The sequence below is a fragment of the Mastigoproctus giganteus genome, chromosome 7 (genome assembly GCF_048544385.1).
Source record: "Mastigoproctus giganteus isolate SK-2022 chromosome 7, ASM4854438v1, whole genome shotgun sequence".
Classification (NCBI taxonomy): Eukaryota; Metazoa; Arthropoda; class Arachnida; order Uropygi; family Thelyphonidae; genus Mastigoproctus; species Mastigoproctus giganteus.
In genome coordinates, this window is record NC_143581.1 from 74,497,404 (window position 1) to 74,522,792 (window position 25,389).

General features: G+C 34.8%; 1 protein-coding gene across 3 annotated transcripts in view; it reads left to right on the forward strand.

The window, feature by feature from the left end:
* The window catches only part of LOC150083000 (protein tweety-like), a 472,105-nt gene that overhangs the window by 415,946 nt on the left and 30,770 nt on the right, over positions 1-25,389 (forward strand). The window contains exons 13-15 of one of the 3 annotated variants that reach the window (XR_016547147.1): positions 5,721-5,876; positions 17,023-17,089; positions 23,951-24,144. Coding sequence is in view for 2 of the 3 variants with exons in the window: in XM_090376971.1 (XP_090233097.1) it covers positions 5,721-5,876; positions 17,023-17,089; positions 23,951-23,986 (259 nt within the window). In the remaining variant the exon portion in view is untranslated. Of the gene's footprint in view, positions 1-5,720; positions 5,877-17,022; positions 17,090-23,950; positions 24,472-25,389 lie in introns of those variants that run through there. The other 2 variants (XM_090376971.1, XM_090376972.1) reach the window with 2 other exon arrangements.

A 25,389-nucleotide genomic window follows, 5' to 3' on the forward strand; every position in this document is an offset into this window, starting at 1 on the left:
AGTGGAGTCCTTCAGGGTGCAGTGCTGGGCCCTCTTACTGTTTGCAGTATTTATTAACAATATTGATGAAGGCATATCAAGCTTATTGTCTCAGTCTGCATTTGATACTAAGGTTGGTAGGGTGGTTAATGACAGGAATTGTAGCCAATAGCTTTGGAAAGAGTGCTAGACTACCATTTGGACAAGAAGCAAGTCTTATACTCTTTGTTTGTTCATATTCAAGTTTGAATTGATTAATAACTTCTTTACAACTGTTGAGAGCTTTAGTGAAGGAAGAAAATTAAACTGGAGATGCAGATACAAGCCAGTTGCGATATGTGACATTCTTATCTTAAATAGCTTTAGTTCCATTTATTGGAAAACCAATGTTTAGATAAAAGAAGATATTTTAAAGTGGAATAAATAATTTCATCTCTGCAAGAATAATTTCACTGACATGATCTAAGCCAGCGTTTCCCAACTTTTTTAGTCACGGAACACTTCATCTCGCAACATATTCACAGAACACTTATGAAACTCAAGTTTAGTGGGAGCCAAAGAACTGTTGCTAATATTTTATTATATATGATGCACTGTGCATCAGAAGCATCTTTATTTCCAACACATGTAAAGCCAAAATTCAAATAACTGTCATCATATTTTCATTTTGGTCTTTTATTAGTTGGTTCCTGTTTTTTCACTTCGGATTTTTGGGGAGCAAAAGGCTGTGATTGTTCACTCTCACTTTGAAGTGTGACAATATTGTGTTTGTTTTCATCGACCACAGTTGCACTACTAGAAGTACTTTGCTTCTCGTTTTAAAGTTCCTTTTTTCAACCACAAATCCATGGTCATATATTTTAATAATAATATTTCAAAATACTAATAATTATTAAAAAAAAAATTTATACAAGAAAGTGAGTTTAGTTATGCTATTGGTTTGCTTCCTCCTCTCCTTCAACCCCTGTACTCTAGGCAAAATCGCATACAAATGGCATACTAAATCACCACATTGCTACTTTTTCGTAGATGTCATTACCTCTACGCACACTTCCCTATGTCAAAACCCCGCAAAAATAAAGTGTTCCGCAGTCTATTTGATTATTAGTCTACGCTAGTATATTAATAAATGAAAATAAAATTATGTTAAATATTATAATGATACAAAAGTGGTTTACACTACAAATATGCAAAATTTTTATTTATTTTTTTAAATTATTAATTACGATTTTTTGCAGAGCACTCGTTTACATCTTGCGGAACACAATTTGAGAAACGCTGATCTAAGTAATAATTGGGGTCAGAAGATTTAAAGCAATAACCCAACTGAGGAAAAGAACACAAATTTTGCAGGTCATCTTAGGTTACATTCTGTAATGCCAAACAGCATTAGGCTGAGACTGGCTCATGCTGAGAGAGAAAGAAGCTCTGTTGGAGAACAGGCCATTGTCCGAGGTACCTAGAGGACCAGTAACATTGATCAAGTACTTTGAAGGGTTGTTTGTGAGAAAAAGATAAAGAATGTTGGGTTTGGTTAGAATTGTCTGGTATTCTCATAGGTAAATGAACAAGCTAAGTGAGGTCATTAGTAATAACAAAAGCCTGAGCATCTCATTCAGCTGGTTCTGTGCACCTAGGAAACTAAAACCATCTGGTGTTGTGTACAGTTAAATCGCCACACTATCAGGAAAGTTATATTAGAGAAAGTTAAGTTTCAAAGAAAGGGAGTCAAAGAGTTCAGAATGAGTATTGGAGTTAGGAGAATAATAGAAAGATCATATGAATTTGACAGAATGACGTGGCGAGATTTTAAGCCAGAGGAAATTCCAAATTAGGAAGTCTCTGGCAAGGAATATCAGTGAAAATATGCACAAGTGCTACTTTTATAGTGAAAGAAATCATAAAGCGAATACTTGGAGACATTGAGATGAGTATTGGTTGAAGCCACTGATAACTGGGATTTTGCCAGAAAAAGTAAATTAAGTTTGGCAAACTGTAGGTGAAAGTGAATAACATTGAGAGTGGAACAAGACTACATATACAGTCGATTCCAGTTATTTGGGACACATCGGGACTAGTGCATTTTGGCCCGATTAAGCGGCTGCCCCAATTATCCGAAGTCAGTAATTAGAAACCAAGTGACTAAATGTAAACTTCATACAATCCAGTGTGTAATTTAAATTTATGGTCTTTAGTTCTGAAATCATATATAGCAGTGAAAATTTTGTCTTCATTCATTTTGCTACCTCCTCTCAGAGCCTTATGGACCTCGACAAGGTCCCCTCTGAAGTGCTTGGTTGCAAAGCTCTCTGGCCCTCATATTCAGTCTTTCCTTATGTGGGTGCCTTTTTGCAGATCCCACCAAGCAGGTTTGCCTGTCTTTGTACTCTTTCAAACAGCTCGGTATCTGCCCCCCCCCCCCCCTAACTGTGTGGTCTCTGTTTGGGCTCGGTATCCAAAGTGCTGTCTTGAATTTGCTTCATACAGGAATTACAACCTGCTTGTCTTCACAAACAAATGTTCAATAAATTGTTGACAGACACTACAGGCCTTCCTTGTGCCTATCTATGCTGCTCAGAGAACTTTGTCTCATTGTATTGTAACTTTCAAATCCCATTCTACCTGTACCGTTTTTAATTCGAGCCCATCCAAGTGTAAAGCCTTGCATTTTCCTCCATTAAAACATAGCTGTCACTACTAGAAACCTAACCAATTAATCTCAAAAGGGTACAGCTTGGTGTTGATCAATAACAACTCCCCAGTCTTTATATCATCTGCAAATTTTGACATCATGCCCTCGATCTATTCGTTCCCTCTATCTATAAATTATGGTTGTATAAAAATAACATTTCCCATCCACCAGTTGCACTGAAAGCAGAACCATTAAGTCTCGGGTGAGAAAATAAACTTGCAACGAAACATTACATTTTAAATGAACTTATTATTATTATTAGCTATATGGTGCAAGGAAGCCTGAGGCTTATGCTGTACCAGCCAAAAAAAAAAAAAAAAAAAAAAAAAAAAATCCTGCATTACTCTGAGAGAGAGAGAGAGAGAGAGAGAGAGAGAGAGAGAGAGAGAGAGAGAGAGAGAGAGAGAGAGAGAGTCATAAGTAGAAGGGAATCACCAAGAAAGAAAGAATGATGATATCCAGCTCAGGACCCTGGGTTTCCAAGCCCATACTTACCAGATGTGAGCCCCTGGGGTCATATAGAAGACATTGCTATCTTATGAAAAAATGTTGTACTAACAGAGTTCATAACGAATCAAATGTAAGTGCTGTATGGCAAGAAGCATTAAATCAGATGACATCGTGAATGTATGGTACTATACAGTTAGAATAAGTGTAAGTGGCCCTCATGTAGACAGACATCTACCCATCTTTTCTTGGAAAAAACTTGTACCAGTTCAATGTGCAGACACTCCTAATAAAGTTTCATTTTTTCCCTAAGATCACTGAGACTGAAGATTATCTTGGTAGACTGTATCCCAAGATAAAACTCTGTCTTGCTTGAGTAGAATACCCAGTGAAATTGGGTATCTTTCTGGTAGCCAAATTTGCCAGGGTAGCTACCAAACACATCATGCATAGGCACTATCCTGTTGGAAGCAGCCCTGGACAATTTCATACATTAGTTAAATGTGCAGTGAATGGTTACAGAATCATATCACAATAATGAGCTCTGAGCTGATAGTGTTCAGAGAGAATATAAGAATGTGGTTGTGCCTCCTGAATCGCATGTGGATGAATTGCTGACCACACAAAGCTGTTTTGGAGTTGATGTACCCTATTGATGGAACCACACTTTATTACTTAAAAAGGTGATGTCCAGAATGTATTCTCCATTAGCCATAAAGAAGGCTTGAAATCATTAGCAGTATTACACACACTTCACATGATCATAATCTTGCAATTTTTGCACTGATGCTATCTTGTGTGGATGCAACTTTAGGTGTTTTTTTAAGCACTTTCCTTGTTGTGCCATACAAGATTTTTGCTTGCTTGCTACAACAATCTATAAACTGACTGTTTTGGATGTTTCATGATGTGATCAGAAATGTTCATTATTCTGTCCTCTGTTAAAACTGACAGCCTGAGCACATCTGCAACTGATCTAATTTCCCTAATCAACTGCCACATTGTGTTGTGATGTCAAAGGAATTTAGGGATATATTCCCCAAATTTTTGTTTGATTTGTTCTGTATCCACCTCCATAATGAAACAAATAAGGCCAGAGCATTTTTCCACCAAAAAATGCTCTGGCCTCAAATGACATTTTCACAACAATTGTATGCATCCAAGCAGCTTGCTATTTATGACCCAACTGGCTGGAGGGTATTGGGGGTACTGGAGAGCTGGTGGGGAGTTGGGACTATGTGCCAGTAGCCTCATACACCAGCTGAGGCATGTGTATGGGGTTTTCCTACTATAGCACAGTGAAATATAGGTGCGCAGTGAATTTTTGCTCACCCTTGTGTAATCACATAACTTTCAGGAAGCGTAGTTCTGAACATATATGAATAAACAGTTACAGTTTGAACTGTTTTGACATTTCAGTTTTTGATTTTCTCCCTTAAGATTGTGAACTTTGTATTCAGTCTACGTTTTAGTTGATTTACATGAAATTTTCCAATACTATAGTGGTGTTAATAGAACTGTGACTACGTTACTTTCCAAAGTTATTTTACAAAGGGGGTAAAAAAAAAAGAAAAGTTATTTGTTTGCCAATTTGAACTTAGCCTAATTTTTCACATCACGAGTACATAGTACGTAAACTGCTTACAGTTGAATTCGGGGATGGCTAGCAAGGTTGTTACTGCTCTAAGAACAGTTTTTGTTCTTTGCTTGAATTTAACATTGATGGCATTAGCTAGCACATTGATGGAAAACTAAAACAAGAAAAAAAAAAAAAAAAACTGAAGGTGAAATATTAATTTCACTTTATTGCATGCAAATATTTCATGGCACAGCTCATTCATAATACATACTTCCTCATAGTTACTAGAATTGTCAGTATTAGCTTGACCCTTATAATACAATCCTATCATATATCACATGGCATTTCCTTCACAAATGTTAAATATTAATAGAACACTATCTGCTGCTTTTGCTATCATACTTTTTTTTTTAGCACATCTTTAATTTTTTTTTAATAATATAACTCATTTTATATACATTTTATATTAAAAGAAACAAATAAACTGATAGACTGTTCTTCATGGGATCAGTGAGTTTTAGATATGTTTCTATAGTGATACAGTAGCACTTATTAGCTTTGCTGCATCCATCTGTCTGTCTGTCTGTGTGCTGCCTTGACCAAATCAGACATGAATCAAATTTAAATTTGGGCTACACTGGAAATTTTAACTGCTGCTGCACATAAAGCTCCAAAGTTTAAACTTTTGTAAGCACTGTTCTGGATAAGCTAATGAAATTTGGTAATGGTATGGAAAACACTGTTTCAGTCTAGATATACAAAATGCATTCTATATGATATGCAGTTTACTTTTTCATTCTTGTTTAAATGCAAAAGCATAAGAAAATTTTGCTCCACAAAAAAAAAAAAAAAAAGCCTTTAAGTGGAGGCAAATATGATGATGGATTATATCTACTGAATTTCCATTTCATGCTGAATAATAGTCTAAAATTTCTATAGTATGTTAATATGAAAACTTATACAAGTTATTTTTGTTTTATGATACACAAAAATATGCCTTTTTATTTCTCTCTTTTGGCCCAGGCACCCAGTAGAACATGTAGATGAAGAAGATCCTTTCCTGCCTCCATCAAGTGCAGGTGCTAATACTAGAAGAGCTCGCGATAACTACACTAATATGGGAGCACGACCTCGTTATAGTCATACCCCTCCTCAGACTCCACACTTTACAGCTTCATTGTAAGAATAACACATTTCATCTTTAACTTGCACTAAATTATCCATTAATTAAGGAAAACATTGTTATATATAGAAACTAGTTTTTTTCATAATACATCCTTCTACAGAGTATAAAGGGAAAGGAGAAACAACTGTTTTATTCATTACACAGTTAGCTAGAGAGTTAATCTTCAGTACTTTCAAATCTTGCTTTCACTTTTATTTCTTTATATAATAAATGTCTCAGTAATGAAATGAGATAAGAAGAATGTGTTACAGAGAAAAAGTTGCAGTTTTAATGTGAAAATAATTCAGTTGTTTTAAATATATAATTTACAAGATATTTGTAATAGTTATTACTTGAATGATTTGCAGGCAGCCTGTAGTACCCAAATGAAGTGGCATAGAAATATAGGTTGTTCTTAATTGTTGGATAATTGCATTATTTGATTTTCAAATGACTGCCACTATCAGAACTGTTTTTTGTTTCCATTCATCCTTAAAGTTATGGGGGGGTGCTAAAGTTGATATAGATTTCCTCCACAATACTAGATGGAAGTTTATTCCAACAATTAATTACTCTTTAGCTGAATGCAAATTCCACACATCTTTCTTGCAACCACCCTTTTCCAATTTAAATTTATGTCCTTGTGTGTCATCTGAGTTTTCTGTTGACTGTATGGGATGCTGTGGTCACTCCAGTAATGGTGATTACAGGGATTCTGAGTCACAATCACTGGTTGGACAACAATTTACCCAAATAGTTGAGTGAAAAACATAGCACAGAGAAGCATTATTGATGAGGCTATTTCATATTTTATCAAATGTTCCTCTATTTATGCATTTTTCACCTTGCTTTGTGTATACTATTTTATTCAAGTTTAATTTGAATAATTCTATCTTTATTGCATTCAGTGATTAGTTACATGGATGCCTGATGCAATACCCATAACAGCGACAGTGCTAGGGGTTTAACATAAAATTGACAAGTATGGGAAAAATTATATATTGGAAATGAAAGAACTTTTTTTTTTTTTTTTTCCCCATGACACAGCACGATGAAAAAATGATGGCAGTCACTCAGCCGAAGAGAAAAGCTGTTCCTGGAATTGGAGGTGGGGGGGGGGTTTGGATATACAAGAATCCAAAAACATAAAAGCAGTTTAAAAGTAGCTGCAAATAACAAAGAAAAAAACAGACCAAACGAAAAAAAAGTAATAGTTCCAAATTGGTAGCTCACCACTTTGACATAGGACATTACCCTTCCTTTGAAAACGTGATAATAATTAACAAACAAGAAACAGAATTTAAGTTAGAAACCAGTGACCAGTGAGACACTAGCAATGAGATCAACAAACAGATCAATAAACATATATAGACCGATAATAATCTCTGAAGAATGGGACCTAAAACAAATATCCTATAAGTTCAACTTTAACAGCAGAACATAACACCCCCTACCCCAAATCCAGGATCTCTACTAATGGGGACAGGTAGTCACGAACATGGATTTCTGAGTGAAACCCTCTTTCCTACCTTCCCCCCCCCCTTCCCAAAATATCCACAATTTCCAAATTCCCAAACTATAAGTGTAATATAGTGAGGCAGGAAATTTTTCCCCTCCACCCTACTTCACCCTTTTTTGACTACTCAACACCCCCCCCATCCCCACCATGCTTTTGAAATATGGCAATGGAACATGCCCGGGCTATAAAAGACGGCCTCTACACGTATTCATCCTCCTTTGAAGATGGTATTAATGAAAAGCCCCCAGCAGGCTTCAGGATATCATCTCCCTTTATGCCTACAATTACTTCCCATGCAAGGATTTAGGACAAAAGCTGGCTTTTTCCTTTGACCTCCTTCCATATAATTGCAATTTCAACACCTTCTGAATTACACCTCACCCGGATGCAGCCGTTCCTGAAGAAAACCCCAGGTAAGAGTATTCTTCTGCCTTAAAATAAAATATATAATATTCCCAAAATTTCATATTCCTTTAAAATTTCCAAAAATAGCCCATACTACCTTTTTCAAAAAAATCCACAATGAGATCGCAGATCCTCTACAAGGAACAATTACAATAAATTATCAGCATTTGTCCGATTTTACGAAAATTAGTGGGTCTCGACTACCCAAGTTGTCTGTCCAACTGTTTTTTTTTTACTGCAAATTAGAAATTAAAATTTTATTAACCTATCCTAACTTTCGTAAACTAAACTGGATGTAACAGCTTCATTAAAATTAAGAAGCAAGATACCTCCATCGAGGAATTGAATGGCAAATTGCAATTAACAGCATTTGATTGATAGACCATTAGTAATGAGTATGTAGAATAACAGTTAACTGTTGTATACAGTTATGGTATTAAAATTTGCTGAAGTATTACACAGTGATAAGATTAGTTTTTATTAGAAGTAAAAATTTTTCTTATTGCTGTGTAATAAGTGCCCTCACCTGACAGCAAAATGTTACATGAAACATAAAATCCCATTGGTCACAGTTTTGTGCCAGCAGCAGTATATAGTTCCCTCTGGCACTAGAGCTAACTACTGCTTTAAGCAAAAAGTGCCTGTTACCTTCTGAAAAGACTAACTTATCAACTGCTCATGTGCTGCAGTTGTTCAAATTTAATGATTCTCTGTGTGAAGATTCATTCTGTGTACTCTATTCTTTAAATAAATCCACAAGAATAAATCAAAGTGATGGCCATAATCCAATTTTTTTTTCTTCTCCAGAATGTAAGTTGAAGATTATAAAGGAAATTGATATGTTAATTCCAAAAAAGTCAGCTCTGTCACATCTACATTGAAAGATATACTGAAATTTTAGTAACTTAATGAACAACCAAAAAAAAAAAGGTAAACTGCAGCCATATATCAATTCACTGCAGGATGGAAGCCTCCTCAACGATTCATGTTGAAGGAAATGGACCATAATCTGCCATGCTGGTCCAGTGCAGGCAGATCAACCATATTTAACAGCCAGGTTTGAACCCCAGTCTATTCAAGAAGCTTGTGCTACTGCACTCCCGCTCCTGACCACTCAGCTACAGAGGCCATAATATATATGCTATCTTAAATATGGGTTTTATTCATTTTAAAATACTTTAATCAAAGATCTAAATACTATATACATTCTATTTCTATAGAACTGTTTACCATTCAGAGTTCTTACAGTTTATTTTGAATTTCCTCTTAAAAAGGTAGCAACAATCTCCCATCATCACATACACGTACATTGCTATCACATACATATCCCAAATATTGAGGGGAAAAACTAATATGGGAATGAAGAAAACAAATTTTCGAAGACATTTGGTAGACCATAGCATAAAAGTGGACATCAGAGATTCATAATTATCTGCTTTCCTTCCAAGAAATCTATGTACATCTGCTTTAAATTATTGCCAAGTTGTTGGTTCAGTCTCTTTTAACTTTGTTTCAAATACTTTGAGGAGTTTATTTATGAGACCCAATTAAAACTCCTTATTTCAGTTTTGCATCTGTTAAATTGGGAAACACATGCCTCAGGAACAGAATCCACTGACTTCTTTATTCAATCTTAACAAAATTCTTCAGTAATCCAAGCCTTATATTCAAAGGCAGAAGAAGAATCTTTTTTTGGTTCTGCTAGTAGAACATAGTTCATGTTATCACTCCTTGATAAAAATTCCTCCCTCTTTTCCCAATACTGCACAGTGTTTTTCTGTTACAACAGCCCCACAAATATAGAAGACAACAGTATTTTATGCAGTCATCTCCCTTGGATCAATGAGTAATCCAATTACCTTAAAACTATAGACATTCCAATTTGAAATAAAGTGCTAAGCATGGCACTTTATTTCACTCAGGATCTTGGACACACTTTCATGTTTATTTCAAGCCATGAGCATGAAATACAAGAACTCATGGAAATCAATTTCCATTATGTAGAAAAACTTTTTGTTAATAAACATATGCCATTGATTAGAATTGTGGGCAGTGTGCCATTCGTTTATAAGACTACTAATATCTTTAAAGCACTCAAACCCTATGTTGGTGTTATTACATTTATTTCCAAATTGGAAATATGTACATAATGGATCAAAGTTTCATGGTATTTTCTTACTACTTCTTTAGTGATAGCTGTCTTTGCAATATCACTGTCACAAAAGATCATTTTGTTTACAGGAACTTGTAACCAAAGTGATTTGGAAGATATTGGATAGAGTCTTCCTTAATGAAATATTTTTAAAACACTTTGTGATGGTATACTATAATTTTAGTTACTGCTTCAACTAACTTTCACTGCTTGTGATTTTACTTATCTTTAGATAAGTTAAAATCATGAACTACCGTATTTCCCCACATATAAGATGCACCTTTTTTCGAAAAATTTGGGGTCTAAAAACTGGGTGCGTCTTATACAGTGGTTGTAGATTTTTTTTACTTGCATTTCTCGCTTTTTCGCACTTATTGTCTTTGCACTCATTGTTTTGCACTTGTTACCGGTATATTAGGTTACGTTTTGCCACGTTCTGCCCAGAAATGGCTCAGAAAAGATTTTCGTATAGTGCTGAATTCAAGTTAAAAGTGGTCCAGTTTGCAAAAGTGAATGGAAATCGTGCTACTGAACGTAAGTTTGGTCCTCTTCCAACTGAGAAAACAATCCGAGACTGGCTACGGGAAGAAGAAACCCTACTAAAAACGCCAGTCAGCAAAATGGCCTGATTTAGAGAGGGAATTGAAGATATGGATTGAGGAGCAAAGGGCAATTGGAATTCCTGTGTCCACAAAGATGGTTCAGCATGAGGCAAGAAGAATTGCTGATGAAAAAGAAGTTACTGATTTCAATTGGTGCTTCAGGTTCATGAAACGGAATGGACTAAGCATGCGTACACGCACCAGACTTGCCCAAAAGATGCCTGAAAGCTATGAGCAGAAGGTCCTTGAATTTCATCATTTTGTCATTCAATGTCGGAAGACACATCAGTTTGAGTTCGGACAGATTGCAAATATGGACAAAATCCCCCTTCAATTTGATGTCCCAAGTAATAACAGAACTCTTGATAAGAAGGGGGTGAAAACTGTAACTGTGAAGACAAGTGGACATGAAAAGAACCATTATACAGTTGTTCTAGCTTGTTATGCTGATGGAACCAAGCTGCCTCCTATGCTGATTTTCAAACGCAAAACAATGCCAAAAGAAGACATTCCTTGAGGAGTGATTGTCCACGTTCATGACAAGGGTTGGGTGGATCAGGATGGGATGAAGATGTGGTTTGAGAAAGTTTGGAGCAGGAGACCAGGTGGACTCTTACGCAAACCTGCCCTATTGGTGCTTGATCAGTTCAGGGCACACCTAACAAAAAATACAAAGAAGATTGCTGCAGAGCAAAAAACAAAACTTGCCATCATACCTTGATATCCCAACTCCAAGTGGTTGGAGCTGGGATATTTGTCAGCATTAACAAACCCTTCAGAGCTGCCATGATAGATGAATGGAACCAATGGATGAAGTTTTCTGGGGACAATTTGACACCAGCAGGAAGAGTGAAGAAACCAACTATACGATAAGTTTGTACCTGGGTGAAAAGATCCTGGGATAATATCAAGATTGAGATCGTTGTCAAGTAATTTAAGAAGTGTGGCATTTCAAATGCCATAGATAGAACTGAGGACGAGGCAATATATGAAGACAGTGATTCGTCATCAGACACAGATGAGGACAAGCTAATGGATGGGAGTTTTGACAGTGAAGAGTTGTATGAATTTTATGATGAAAAAAACTTGAGTTCAATAACTTAATGTAATACATTTTTTTTCAAATTTCGGGCCCCAAAATTAAGGTGCATCTTATACATGGGGAAATACGGTAAGTCAGTCACCTCTTCTTGTTTAATTAAGATTTGGACCATCTAGCAAAGTCATGGTGCGAAATCCGTGCATAAAAATTGACTGGAACAGCTGATACATTGGTGGATGTAAAAATTGTTGGCCAGTATTATAATTTCTCTGCACAGTCTTCTCATTGTCATCAATTCTTCATCGAGTTGACCAAAGAACAAGATGAATTATTCTGAGGACTGCAGCTTCAAGAGAATCAACAAAGCGACGAAGACGAAAATGTCGATATCAATGATCCTGGTACTTGGCCCGAAATTATAACTGATAAATTTAGAATGGCTATCGTACAAAATGGCATGACACGAGTAAAAAAACTACGATTTTCCGAAAGATAAAAATAACAGCAGTTTTTCTGAAAATTATTATTTAAGAAAATTAACAAATGGGAAGATCAAGAACGAAGGTGGTTACTCTACTCAAAGTACAAAGATGCCACATTGTGTTATGCGTGTAAGTTATTCTCTTCAAATACCACTTTTCTGTGTTTAACTGGACTTAACAATTGGGTACACTTAAGTTCGCAATTACAAAGTCATGAAAGATCAGCATATCATTTACAAGCTATGTACAAATTGTTACAACTTGAAAAGAATTTGAAACTTGGAAACACTATTGACAAAGAACATGAAAAAATAATTAAAAACGAAACACAGCGTTTAAAATGTGTTTGTGAACGAATAGTGGCTGCAATTTTATATTTATCAGAGCATAATTTGGCATTCAGGGGCAGTAGCGATGCTTTATATAAACCGCACAACAGTAATTTCTTAGGTCTCATAGAACAGTATCATGTCGAGAGGACAGGGGTACGATAACGGAGCTCATATGAGAGGTTTATATAAAGGCGTGCAAGCACTTATCCTGCAAAAGAATTCCAAAGCAAGATTTGCAAGATTTGACCCAATCATGAAACAACATTTGGATCCATGCGTAGAATCAGCATCACGTTCCTATTTACTCATAGAATACAAGATGAACTGATTTCTGCTTTGGCTAAAAAAGTTAGAAAGGAAATAATAAATACAGTTCGGAAAGCTAAGTATTTCACAATTTTATTAGATTGCACTCCAGACGTAAGCCATCAAGAACAATTTATTTGTTTTGAAACAGTAAAATATTCGAAGGAAAAGGGTTATCAGCCAAAACTGAAAGCATATTAGAAAAGGAGGAATTAGATTTAGGGAACTGTCGAGGACAGGGGGTACGATAATGGAGGTCATGAGAGGTTTATATAAAGGCGTGTAAGCACTTATCCTGCAAAAGAATTCCAAAGCACAGTATATGCCCTGCAGAAGTCAATTTGAATTTAGTTCTTGGAGACATTTCAAAATCATCTTCTCTTGCAAATTCATTTTTTGGGACTTTACAAAGCATATATAATATTTTTGCAAGTTCTGTAATACGCTGGGATATATTAAAAGAGCGTGTCAAACATCTCACTCCAAAACCACTGTCAAAAAACGAGGTGGGAATGTTGCCTCGAAAGTGTGAAATTGTAAGATACCAAGTACCAAAATTTTCTCTAGCTTTGAAATACCTTTATGAACATAACAGTGACATGAAAACGAAATCCAATCAATCGAAAATAAACTTACTTCATTTGAAATTTTATTAAGTTTGGTCATTTGGTATGACATACTGAATGAAGTAAATATTGTGAGCAAGATATTTCAAAATTCAAATATAGATATCGGTACTGCAAATTCACATTTAAAAGGCCTTTTAAATTTTTTTGAACAGTATCATGAATCAGGATTCAAATCTTCTTTAATAACTGCAAAGGAAAAAGCTGAAGAATTACAAGTGACATCTGAATTTAAGAATCAAAGAACTGGACGAAAAACAAAGCAATTTTGTTATGAAGGAACCGATCAGCCTATTTAATCAGGCGAAGAATATTTCAGAATTCAATATTTTCTAGTCATAATCGATAGTGCGATTATTTCTTTTAAGAAAAGATTCGAAATTTATCACAAACATGAGACATTATATGGTTTTTTATATAATTTGGATAATATTCAAAAACTGACTGAAAATATCTTCTTAAATGTTGCAAAGACTTAAATGTGACCTTGCAAGACAATATTGATTGCATTGATTTATTTAATGAAATCAAACGTTGAGTTTTGCCTTCCAGGATCACAATATTTACGGAAAATTAATTTATTTGAATTGTATCCAAATTTTGTTACTGTTCTGAAAATTATATTAACCTTACCAATTACCGTCGCATCTGCAGAAAGATCTTTCTCAAGATTGAAAATAATAAATTACTTGAGATCTAGCGTTAGTCAAGAACGATTTACCTCCTTAGCCATTTTATCTATCGAATCTGAAATTATGATGATATTATCAAAGAATTTGCTATAAAACAGTAAGAAAATGAAACAAAAATCACATAATTGTGACCTTATTCGATTAAGTTGCATACCAAATTGTATTTTATAAGTATATGAAGCAATTATTTTTCATATTTGATTTATTAGTTTTTTTGTGATTGAAATGTTAATTTTATTAAAATAATTTAATTATTTATCATTTTCATGTAATCCTTACTGAACCAATTTGTGCAATGTAATAAATATCAAAATGCAATAAATTATTTTGTTGTACAAAATTTTTATCAAGGCCCAGCAATTCAACTTTGCACTGGGCCCCGCTTTTGTTTGGGCCGGCCCTGCTAAAGAGACTTAATGTGACAAACTTTCTAGAAAGGCACCAAATCTAATTTTGCTTCTTATTTACTAAGTTATGAATTATATGCTTGCATGGAATCCAGATACTGGAAAATTCCTAAAGCCCTCTAAACTGTTCTTAGTAGAATTATGCAACACACAGTAGTCATACATAAATGCTCGCTGGTTTAGCATAAAGTTATATGTGGATAAATTCACATACAACTGGTTAAATGAGGCTGCTTAGCTCACCATGTGAAAATATTGGCAATTAAGTGAACAGTCTTAAAAAAACTTTTCTGTTGTTTCATAATATCTATGGACATTGACAATGGTTTAAGTTTTGCAGCTTCCTCAGAAGAGCTGCAAAACTCAAACCATTTGCTTTTTGAGACCATCCTACATTGAAGTTAAATGAACTTAATTTCAGCAAAGATGAAGAAACCAGACTTTCCATATATTCTCACATTCTCTAAGTGGGTTTCCTAAACTTTTTTTTTTTCTGATGCAGACCAGATTTATATTTGAGGTGGAAACCATGTGCCACTTTTATATTTGAGATAGAGGCCACAGATCACAAAAAATGTTAACTATAGAAGCAAGTATATTAATAACTATTCTTTAAAATTACAGTATGTACTTATACTTAACATGTGCGTTATAAGTTAGGTTATTATAGTCTCTCTCTTATCACTGTTAAATTGTTGCCTACGGCAAAAAAAAAAAAAAAGCTGTTTTATTGTAAAGTCCCATGGACCACTTTCATGTTACTTTGATCATTTTGTGGTCTATAGACCACAAATGGTCAAAGTAACTTATGAAATTAGCAGATGTATGAAAATCTTTCCCTGTTATAATATTTTAATCATTTTATCCAGTGATTTTGATAAATATGCATCACTCTTTCAATAACTTCATGCATTGCTGTACTTTTTTAGAATATGTTCTCATTTTCATTTTTTTAATTAATAAATTTTAATATGGGTAATAAAATTTATTACAGCAGATAGGTTTATATTATATGTGATGTTAGTCTTCCAATGAATATAGAACAAATAATCAGTTCAAGTATAGAACATTCTGCTTCTTCAACAAATTTTTATCACATTTTTGAATTTTGTGCACTACTCAGAAGTTAGTGTTCTGCCCACTGCTTGCTCTCTTCATTTGCAGCCATTAGCATTTTGTATTTCAGAAACTGTTTTGCTAAGTCTGTAGAACTTTTTACCCTTTCAATCTGTCACAGTGAAACAAAGCAAGTAAAGGATGCTTAATGTAATCTTGGAGGTCTGTAAAATAATAATGAATCAAGCTAAGCAAGTTGGCACCATACTGCTCAAAAAGGTAAAAGTTATCATAATTTTAGTATTAGTAGTCCCAAATGATGCAAGTAAGCAAGTTATACAGCATCAGCAAAAAAAAAAAAAAAAAAAAAAAGCCATTTTTACCACACACAGTAGTTTTAGTTCTTCCTTGAATTTATTCAAGATATTCACTTCCACGACAACCAAAGGGAGTTTGTTCCAGCAATCACCAGCTGGCTAAAGGGAAAGTTCTGCACGTCTATTCTACAACCATCCTTCCTCAATTCAAATTTATGCCCATTCTAGTCTGTGTAGTCTTTGCAAGGCAAATAATCTCATCAGCACTGAGCTTCCTCAATCCATTCAAAGCCTTAAACACCTCAATCACATCACCTTGCAGATGCCTAGTCTCCAGAACTGAAGCCTTTCTTAGGATTCAGTCTCAACAACCTTGTTGCCATTCTATGTACCCATTCCAGCAGCTCTACATCCTTCCTAAAACGATACCTCTAGACCTGTATTGCAGTACTCAAGAAGTAACTTGACCATTGACTTGTACAATGGGATAATCACCTCCTTGTTCTTGGCATAATTCCTGCATGTCATTGACAACCCCCCTCCCTCATGAACTATCCTTACTGTCTGCACTGCTCAGAGAACTTTGTCTGACTGCACAATTACCCCCAGGTCTTTTTCATTTTCCACTATCACGAGTGTAGTACCACATAGCTGGTATGTTACTCTGGGATTACTGCTACTTTACCCATATAGTACAATGTCAAATTTAACACTGACAAATGTTAAACATGAATTGCCATTTCTCACCCCATCTGCCTAAGTTTTCTAGATCTTGTTGCAGCAGCATACCGTCATTAACCACCCTGCCAAGTTGGACATTAAGCCTTTTGCATTTATGAATGATATTGATATATACCTTCATCAATATCATTAATAAATACAAAAAATAACAATGGGCCCAGCACTGAACTCCACTAATAACATTAGTTCATGAACAGTAGTGTCCATTGATAACCACTCACTGTCTTTTCCCACACAACAACCCCTTTATCCACTGCAGCAACCTGACCTTAATGCCACACTGCTCCAATTTGTAGAGTAGTCTTTTTTTTTTTTTTTTTTTTGGCTGGGTTCCTATTTTTGAAATAGGAACTCAGACACGTTTGCATGTTTGGGTTCTTATTTCAAAGTAAAGTTTTATATTGCTCTTGTATATAATTTTTTTTTTAATGGTTGCTATTTGATAATTGGAGTGTGTGGTTTTTTTTTTTTTTTTAAATAGAAATGGCCACTCTGGTGGTAGAGAAGACCAGGCTTGCTTACAAGGGAGATACACTCCTCCTTCTGCAGTAAGTATGCTTAATAATTTTCATATGAGATGATTGTTTTAAAGTATGTAATCAATAATCAGTTACAGGTAAAATCAAAATACAATGCAACCCTGATGTTAAGCACCTCTTTGTACTGTAGTTTTGGATATACATGGGTATGATTATGTCCCCCAAAACAAATTATGAAAAAAAAAGTAGTGTGTTCTAAGAACTAACAATTTCATATTGGAAAAAGTGAATACCATATATACTTGTATCTACTGTACATCCTACTACCCTATTTCCAAGAGGGGAAATTAGCAAAAAATTGGCTGTATATTTACTTCTATATATTCAGTAGCAGAGCAATTTTTATAAACAACAGGCCTCGTCAGAGACTAATTATTGTAAACATCCAATTTCTGTTTCTCTCCTCAGCTAGAGATGCAATAAGAGTATATCAGTGGAATGCTAATTATAAACAGCTACCTCTGGAGGGGAATATGGCTACCTGTTCATCATGTGCTTTACATTATATTGCAAGTAAATTTTTAAAAACAAAAGCACATGCATCCTTTCTTTGACTAGAACTTACACTTAGGATAGCAAAAACTGCTAATCTAGACAAAAACATGCTCCTTGTTCTTAGCATAATTCTTGCATGTCATTGACAAAACCCTCCATGAGCTATCTTGGTTGTCTGCAATGCTCAGAGAACTTCATATCTGACTGCACAATTACCCCCAGGTCTTTTTCATTCGCAGCCATAACAAGATAAAGCTTTGGGTACTGAACTTTTGGCAAAGTGCTTCGGCAGTGAAGAAGAAACTACCGGTGTTGTGTGAACAGCTGTCCTTCCAAGTCCATGCCATTTGACCAGGAAGCAAACTGCTACCGTGAATTTCCCTGTGAAGCTTGCACAGAATTTTGCACAAGGATCTCAGTTTTCGTCTATACAAAATGGTGGTAATTCAAGAGTTAAGCGATAAGGACTTGGCAACTCACCAGAATTTTTTTGAGCAGTTCTTTGGATAATGACTGAGAATGATGTCGAGAATGTTCTGTAGGGTTGTGTCAGCAAACAGAAGTTTCACTACTGGGCAGCTGAAAATCCAAAACAGCACTATTAGTGGCCTCTTCACAATGAGAGAATTAATGTCTGGTGTAGAAACATAGGCCCTTTTCTGAAGACAACAGACACAGTATGGCTACTGCTATACCATTTCACTATGTGGACATGCTATGAAATTTTGAATTGCATTGCCGTTGAATTGATCTTAACACCATATGGTTCCAGCAAGATGGGGTGTCTGCTCATATGGGGAGGACAACAATAAGTGTGTTGTGAAAAATGTTTCCAGGGCATGTGGTTTCACAGAATGGTGATGTTCTGTGGCAGGCACATACTCCGGATTTAACCACTTGATTACAGGCTGTGGGGCCGGTAGTCCTTAAGCCTACAGGCTTAAGAGTAAAATGTATGCCCACTAGATCTATAAACATTGAAGAATTGAAACAAAGAATAAGGGATGAAGTTGTAGTGATTCCAGGAAAATGATCCAGAAGATGATGAGAAATATTTGAGCTAGACTGGAACAGTGTGTGAGGAATAACAAGGATATTTTTTACTGATGTGATCTTTAAAAAATAAAATGGCATTGTTAGTACTTCCTAGTGATAGTAATCATTAAATACAAACCCAAAATTTCGGTGCTTTCATTTCATTTTGAAAGTCATCAGGTTCTCTGCCCCACACACAGTATAACAATTTTCTGTAGTAGTTTGGAAATATACTACAGTCTCTCATAGTTTGCTGTTTTTGTAGTTATGACTTAACCCAAAGCATTTAAATGTGCTGATTCTATATATATGTACTGGAATTTTCCACAGATGATTACTTTTAAGAATATACTGACCTTTCAGTTTTATTCCAACATATGTGAGCACGACAAACATCAAAGTTTTGGTCCATGTCAAGGAGGAAATTTAGTGGATTATATTTTTATTGTTGCATTTTTATCATATATGCCACTTTTTTTCTGACATAATGTCTTCCATCACTAGAAGTTACATGGGGTTTGATATTTCTGGGGTCAGGTTGAGGTCATAGGCTGTGATCCTGGGATATTGAATCATTCATGGGCTAATGGTGAGGGAGGAACAAGTTTTGAGTTTTAAATTATCTTTTGCCAATTCATCAATATTATAAGGGTGTAGGATAACAAGAATTCCTATGAGACAGAATAAAGGTAAATTCCTTTGTATATTCTTAAGTGTTAATATAACGTAGGACATATTGAGCCTTTGGAAGCTCTTATACGGATGATTACTGTATGAATAATTACTTTTTTTTTTTTTATATATTGTAAATTTCACTATTATTATTTGCCTTCAGTACACATTTTAATTTACCTATAAGCTACATTCCCTACAGAAAGTTTCCTTCCTAATAAATAAAACTTTAAGACAGTAGTTACTCATGGCTGTATAAACATTCTAGACAATATTAAATACAATTATTTTATAGATACAAATCCATATCATAATAATACATAGGGTCTACCATATTAATCTTTAAGAGACAACTATCTCAGCAACCATAGGAGTAAAAGGGCTATCTTCAATATACATTTGACTCCCTCTTATCTGGTCTCACTTTAACCGGCCATATTTTTGGTGAGATTTTTCTGAAAATTAGATTTCTGATGTAATGGGTCCAGCAGGAAAACAAAATTAAAAGATTCTGGGAATGAGTACAGTGCACTCCAACAATCCTATAACTTTTTTCACTTGAGTTAGTCTTTGCTATCTGTGCTGTTTGGATTGCACGTAGTTAACTACATACATCCTTGTGTATGTAGTTTTGTCGTTACGAAAATTATGTTAGCTTCAAATGATAGGCTCAAACAAGCGTAAACAGAATGTGTTAACTATTGAAACAAAATGAAAAGCATTGGAATGTATTGATAATGGAGAACCTGTAAAACGGATATGTAACAACCTGGGTAACAGAAAAAGTACGGTGAATAATTGGCAGAGAAACCAAAAATCCCTTCAAGACTTCAGTACACAAATAGAATCAGAAAAAGTGCTCTCAGACAGGTGCACTATGAAGAAGCCAAAAAAATGAAGTTATTGACATGGATATGGTTCATTCAAGAACAGAGAGGAACACCTCTTAATGGGCCAGTTTTGAAGGAAAAGGCAGTACACTTGCACAAGAAAGTCAACAGTGGAGAATTCTTAGCCAGCGAGGGATGGATTTCATGATAGAAAAAAACACCACAGAATTCATTATCTAGGTGTTTGCAGCAAGAAATTGTCAGCAGGTCAAAATGCTGCAAGTGAATTTTCCTAAAATTTTTTAGACATTATAGGAAAATAAGGAAAATCTTACTCCCGAACAATCTACAATTTGGATGAAATGGCCATAAATTTTAAGCTTCTTCCGATGAAAACACTAGCAGTACCACAAGAAACATTTGCTACTGATTTCATAATGAATAAACAGAGAATCACTGTGGCCCTTTGTACAAATGCTGCTGGGAGTCACAAACTGCCCCTTTTCGTTGTAGGAAAGTCAGCCAAACCAAGAGCATTTAAAAATATAAATAACAATGCTCTACCTACCAATTTACTACAAAGCCCAGAGTTCAGCTTGGATGGATTCTTTTCTATTTGAAGAATGGTTTTCAACTGAATTTATTCTAAAAGTTAAGGCACGTTTGAAATCAAGGCTGTTATTCTTTACAACGCTCCAATGCACCACATCGACCTATCTTCTGATAACACCGAGGTGGTGTTTTTACCACCCGACATTACATTTTTGGTGCAACCTATGGATCAAGGTGTGACAGTTAGTCTGAAAATATTTACAGAAGAAAATTTCTTTCAGAAATTTTTGAGAACACTGCCAGAGAATAAACTGAACTCAGTGAGGCCCTTAAGAAAATTAACATCAAGGATGTTATCATCATTTGTGAGGTCATGGAAAAAACTATGGCCTGATTTCAAAAAATTAACTGCAAACTGCAATCTGGACAAATAGCCATGTGCTGAGGATCTGGCAGACCATGACAATATTGCTCTGTTTAACAATTTGAAACAATTATCAAAGTTCAAAGACCCAGAAGAAAGAGATCAATAAATGGCTTGTAGGCAATAACATTCTAGAGAATGAAATGTTAACAGACAATGAAATTATTGAAGCAGTTAGTCAAGGAAAAATGGCAGAAGGTGAAGAACCAGAGACCCCAGAAGCTATGAGCGGAGATAAAAATGACAAAAGAGTAAGTCATTCGGAAGGAAAGAAAGCGCTTGAAACTGCGATAAGATATATCGAACAGCAAGATAATTCATCTGCCAGTGATATAATTCTTACCTGGATTATTGTATCTAGGGTAGAGGCTACATCTAAAGAAAGTTGACTTTGGACCATAGAAAATTCTAGAGAAGGTGCAAAGAAAAACAAATTGATGAAGAGAAATTATCCTTGGGAGGAACATAGGGATAATTGTTCTTCACCAGTTATTGGTGAAGCATTATCCCTATACGGAATAGACTTCATCTAAACTGTTCTCAGAGCTTGTTACCTTAGGAATTAGTAAAATGAATGAGGGGGAAATATTCTCATTGCTACTGCTAAGTGAAACAAAGTCCAGAGACCATAGCTATGGAATCTTAGGGAACAACAGCAAACTAGATTTTTTTTTTTTTTTTTTTTTTTTAAGCATATCTTTGGGGAGTGTGCTGGGAGACATTGTCGAGTTTGGCAAAATTCAAGGAAAAATTGGATAGGCATTCTTTGATGATGGGAATGATAGCCTCCCCCCCCCCCCCCGCAGATCTTGTTTTTGTTATTCTTCCAGAACACTGATATTTCTAAACATAACCTACAGAATTTAAGAAGTACAGTAATACCCCGAAGTTATATGATAGGTGGGTCCGATGAAAATCGCTTAAGTTGAATTCGCGTGTCGGGGTACAACTTTGCATATAAATTTTGTTTAATTGGGACCAAGGACTAACAAAAACACTAGTTTAGAAGAAAAATATTTAATAAAATTGCAGTTATTTATACATATTAATACAAAATATGTATTAAAAAATAAATGAGTTACTTAAAAAAAAAAAGTTATTTTTGATGTCGATGGCTTCATAAAATCTAACACATTCAGCTGATGACACAGCGCCTTCTTTTTTTCATGCATCTTCGTAGCAAGCTAATAATTTTTGTATTCCTTGCTTTGTAGCTATAATGCGTTGTTCATTGGAGTCTGTTTTCTAAAATTTTTAAGCCCTTCTCAATTGAGCTGAGACCTTCAGTCAAGCTTGCAATTGTCATGTGCTTTTCTAGTGGAACTGGGTCGAAGTGTCGGATACTTCAGTGACGTTTTGCTCACGCATCTCTATGAACTCATTCGTCAGCTCCTGACTATGTGAATCCAACAGCTTGTTGACATCATCACCACTGACTTCCAAATCTAATTGCCTGGCAAGATTCACATGAGCGACATGATCAGTTTCTGGCGTTGTTTTTGTCTCAATTTTGAAAAAAAAAATGGATAAAGTTTCTTCCAGACACCATTCAATGTTTTTTTTGTGAATTTCATCCCAAGATTCTTCAATGATTCTTACAGCATCTAAAACATTGAATTGTTTCCAAAAGTCTTTAATAGATATCTCACTATTTTGTCTCATAGCTTCATTCAAACGTGCAAACGAACGCCTCGTGTAATAAGCCTTGAATGTTTTGATGACTCCCTGGTCCATCAGTTGAAGCAAGCTGGTTGTGTTTGGAGGCAAAAACACTTTCACACATGGGTCAAAATTAATTAGGGTGACCGGGTGCATTGTCAGTAAGAAGCATCACTTTAAATGGAATCTGTTTAGACTTGCAATAAAGTTTGACTTTGGGTATGAAGTGGTGACCAAACCAGTCCTCAAAAACGGAAGCTTTATGATTTGACTTCCAAATCACTGGTAAGCTAATTTTAGATATACACCAAACAAAAAAATCAAGAACCGCGTAACTCTGAGTATTACTGTATCTTTGTTCTTCTCAACCTTCAACTCACACACAGCACTTTGTATCATAAGTCCTAATATCTGTTTTGTTACCATTTAAAAAAAAAAAAAACAAAAAAACTGTTTTTGAAATGATGGCCAAGGGCTGTTTTTCTGTAATTTATCTCTGGAAATGAGTCTCGTGGTAAACTTTGCAGTTTACTAGTGTGTTAGTTGTCTGACGGCACCAGGGTTTTCCCCCATCTCCGCACTTTACTGTGAGATTGTATATATGTCAATTTTTCTCTTCTATCTGCTATTTGAAGGGAAGGGCACATAGAAGTTTCAGTTGAAATATGTTTTAACCGAGGTTTTTCTGCACTGTAGTCTTAACATTTAGACATACATATTGACTTTGTGAACTGATTCATTTGGCAATGTTTATTGTTTTAAAATCAATGAAATATAGAAGTGCTACCTATCAGTTTATCTACCAAATATGGACTAAGAAAACAAATTTTGGACAAAAAAAAAATGATCAGTTTTAAAATTTGCTTCTAAACAAAATGATTATTTAGCTTATTAAATACTTATTTCACTATTTGATAGGGACATCTTTTTACATCTGATAGAAGCAAAGAACTGCAAGCAAATTATGCAGTTTGTTTTAAGAATTGTTGGATGTTGGGTTTTATTTGAGCCACAGAAATTGAAACATTGCTGCAGTGTATTTAATGATCTTATTTGGTTGTCAACCAGTGTAATGGGCCAAACATTAATCCCCCACCCATAAAACTAGATTCTTTAGAGCTTTATGAACTTGATAATGTTCTTGTGTTTTAAATGTGAGAAATGTTTGAAAATAGATCTTAATGAATGTATTTTTATTCATAGCCTGATGGTGATCTTACTTGTGCCACCAAATTCTGAAAATTCAGATGTCTTCATCAAAGCCTATGAAGAGTTTCCGAGCATTGACTCATTTTTAAACAGGAAGTAAACTGTGCCATATTCAAAACCTTTACAATGTGCACAGTGAAATAAGAAGTTAAAAGCACCTGCATAATGGGAAGACTGCTTCTCAGAAGGTGAGTGAAAGCTGTTTCCAGTCAGCTTTCACATGCTATACAAATTTGAGCAACTTTTTTTTTTTTATTATTTTTTTTTATATATATATAGCTTTTACTAGCTTTTGGAATAGACTTAATTTTGATTCATGGCTCCTTGCAACACAAACTGTTCACCTAATTTCTCTTTCTGATGTGAAATGCAGGTCAGAAAGTTAGCTCAGAAGGAAAGCACTCAACTAGAAAATGCATATTTACAAATGTACAGTACAACCTGCAGTGCAGAACTGTTTGTGTATCTGTTGGATGTTTTTTATATATATTACTGATAGTTGTCTAAATACACACACATACACGATACTGATGGTCTGCCTTTTTACTCTTTTTATCTGTATCTTTTCACTTGTACATTAGAGTTTTTAATAGTCTCTTTCTGCTGTTCTATACGATTGATAATAGAAAAAAATGTACAGAGAGGAGTCAGTGAATTGATTAAATATTTGCTAAGTTTTGACATAAAATAGATTACTATACAGAATTTTGATAGATTCCAGAAGGTTCTTTTATATATATATTATTTTGAATTTTACATATACATTGCCACGCTGGCTCAGCATTTACAGTTAAAATGTGCACTGTCGATTATATTATTTATTATCTTATACATCAAAACTGAATAATTTCCATTGTATGATTACAAATATTTATATCCATGATATATGTTATTCATTTGAATGAAGAATCGTTGTACCAAAGCAAATGCAGTAACAACAGGCATGGATGTATATTCTGTTTTGTGCTTTTGAAGAAATATGGGAATATGTGATGTGATCAGTGTACTTCTTTGATGCTGCTTAGTGTATTTGTTGTTAGCTTGATCAGGTTGTGAATGTATGAGGAGAAGGACAAAAAGAATGTGGTTGGGTAAAGTTTTCTTGGGAATTCATGAAAAAAAAAAAAAAAAAAAAGAGGTAGTAAATAAACATCCCCCACCTAATATTTTGTAATATTTATTTATATACAATCTCTGAAATGAACTTTTAATTGTTATATGTCTTTTTTTTTTTTTTTTTTTATCATGTCAATAACTGTTTTCAGAATGAGAATTTCCTTCTCGGGTTTTTCCTTCAGGTTTTCCTTCTCAACTCTGTAATTATTAAGAATAACACATGGAAATGCAGGAGTAGTTAAACTAAACTTTCATCAAACAGATATGATGTAGGAATTTAAGTTACATATTTAGAGTAATAGTTTGTGAGACAGGCT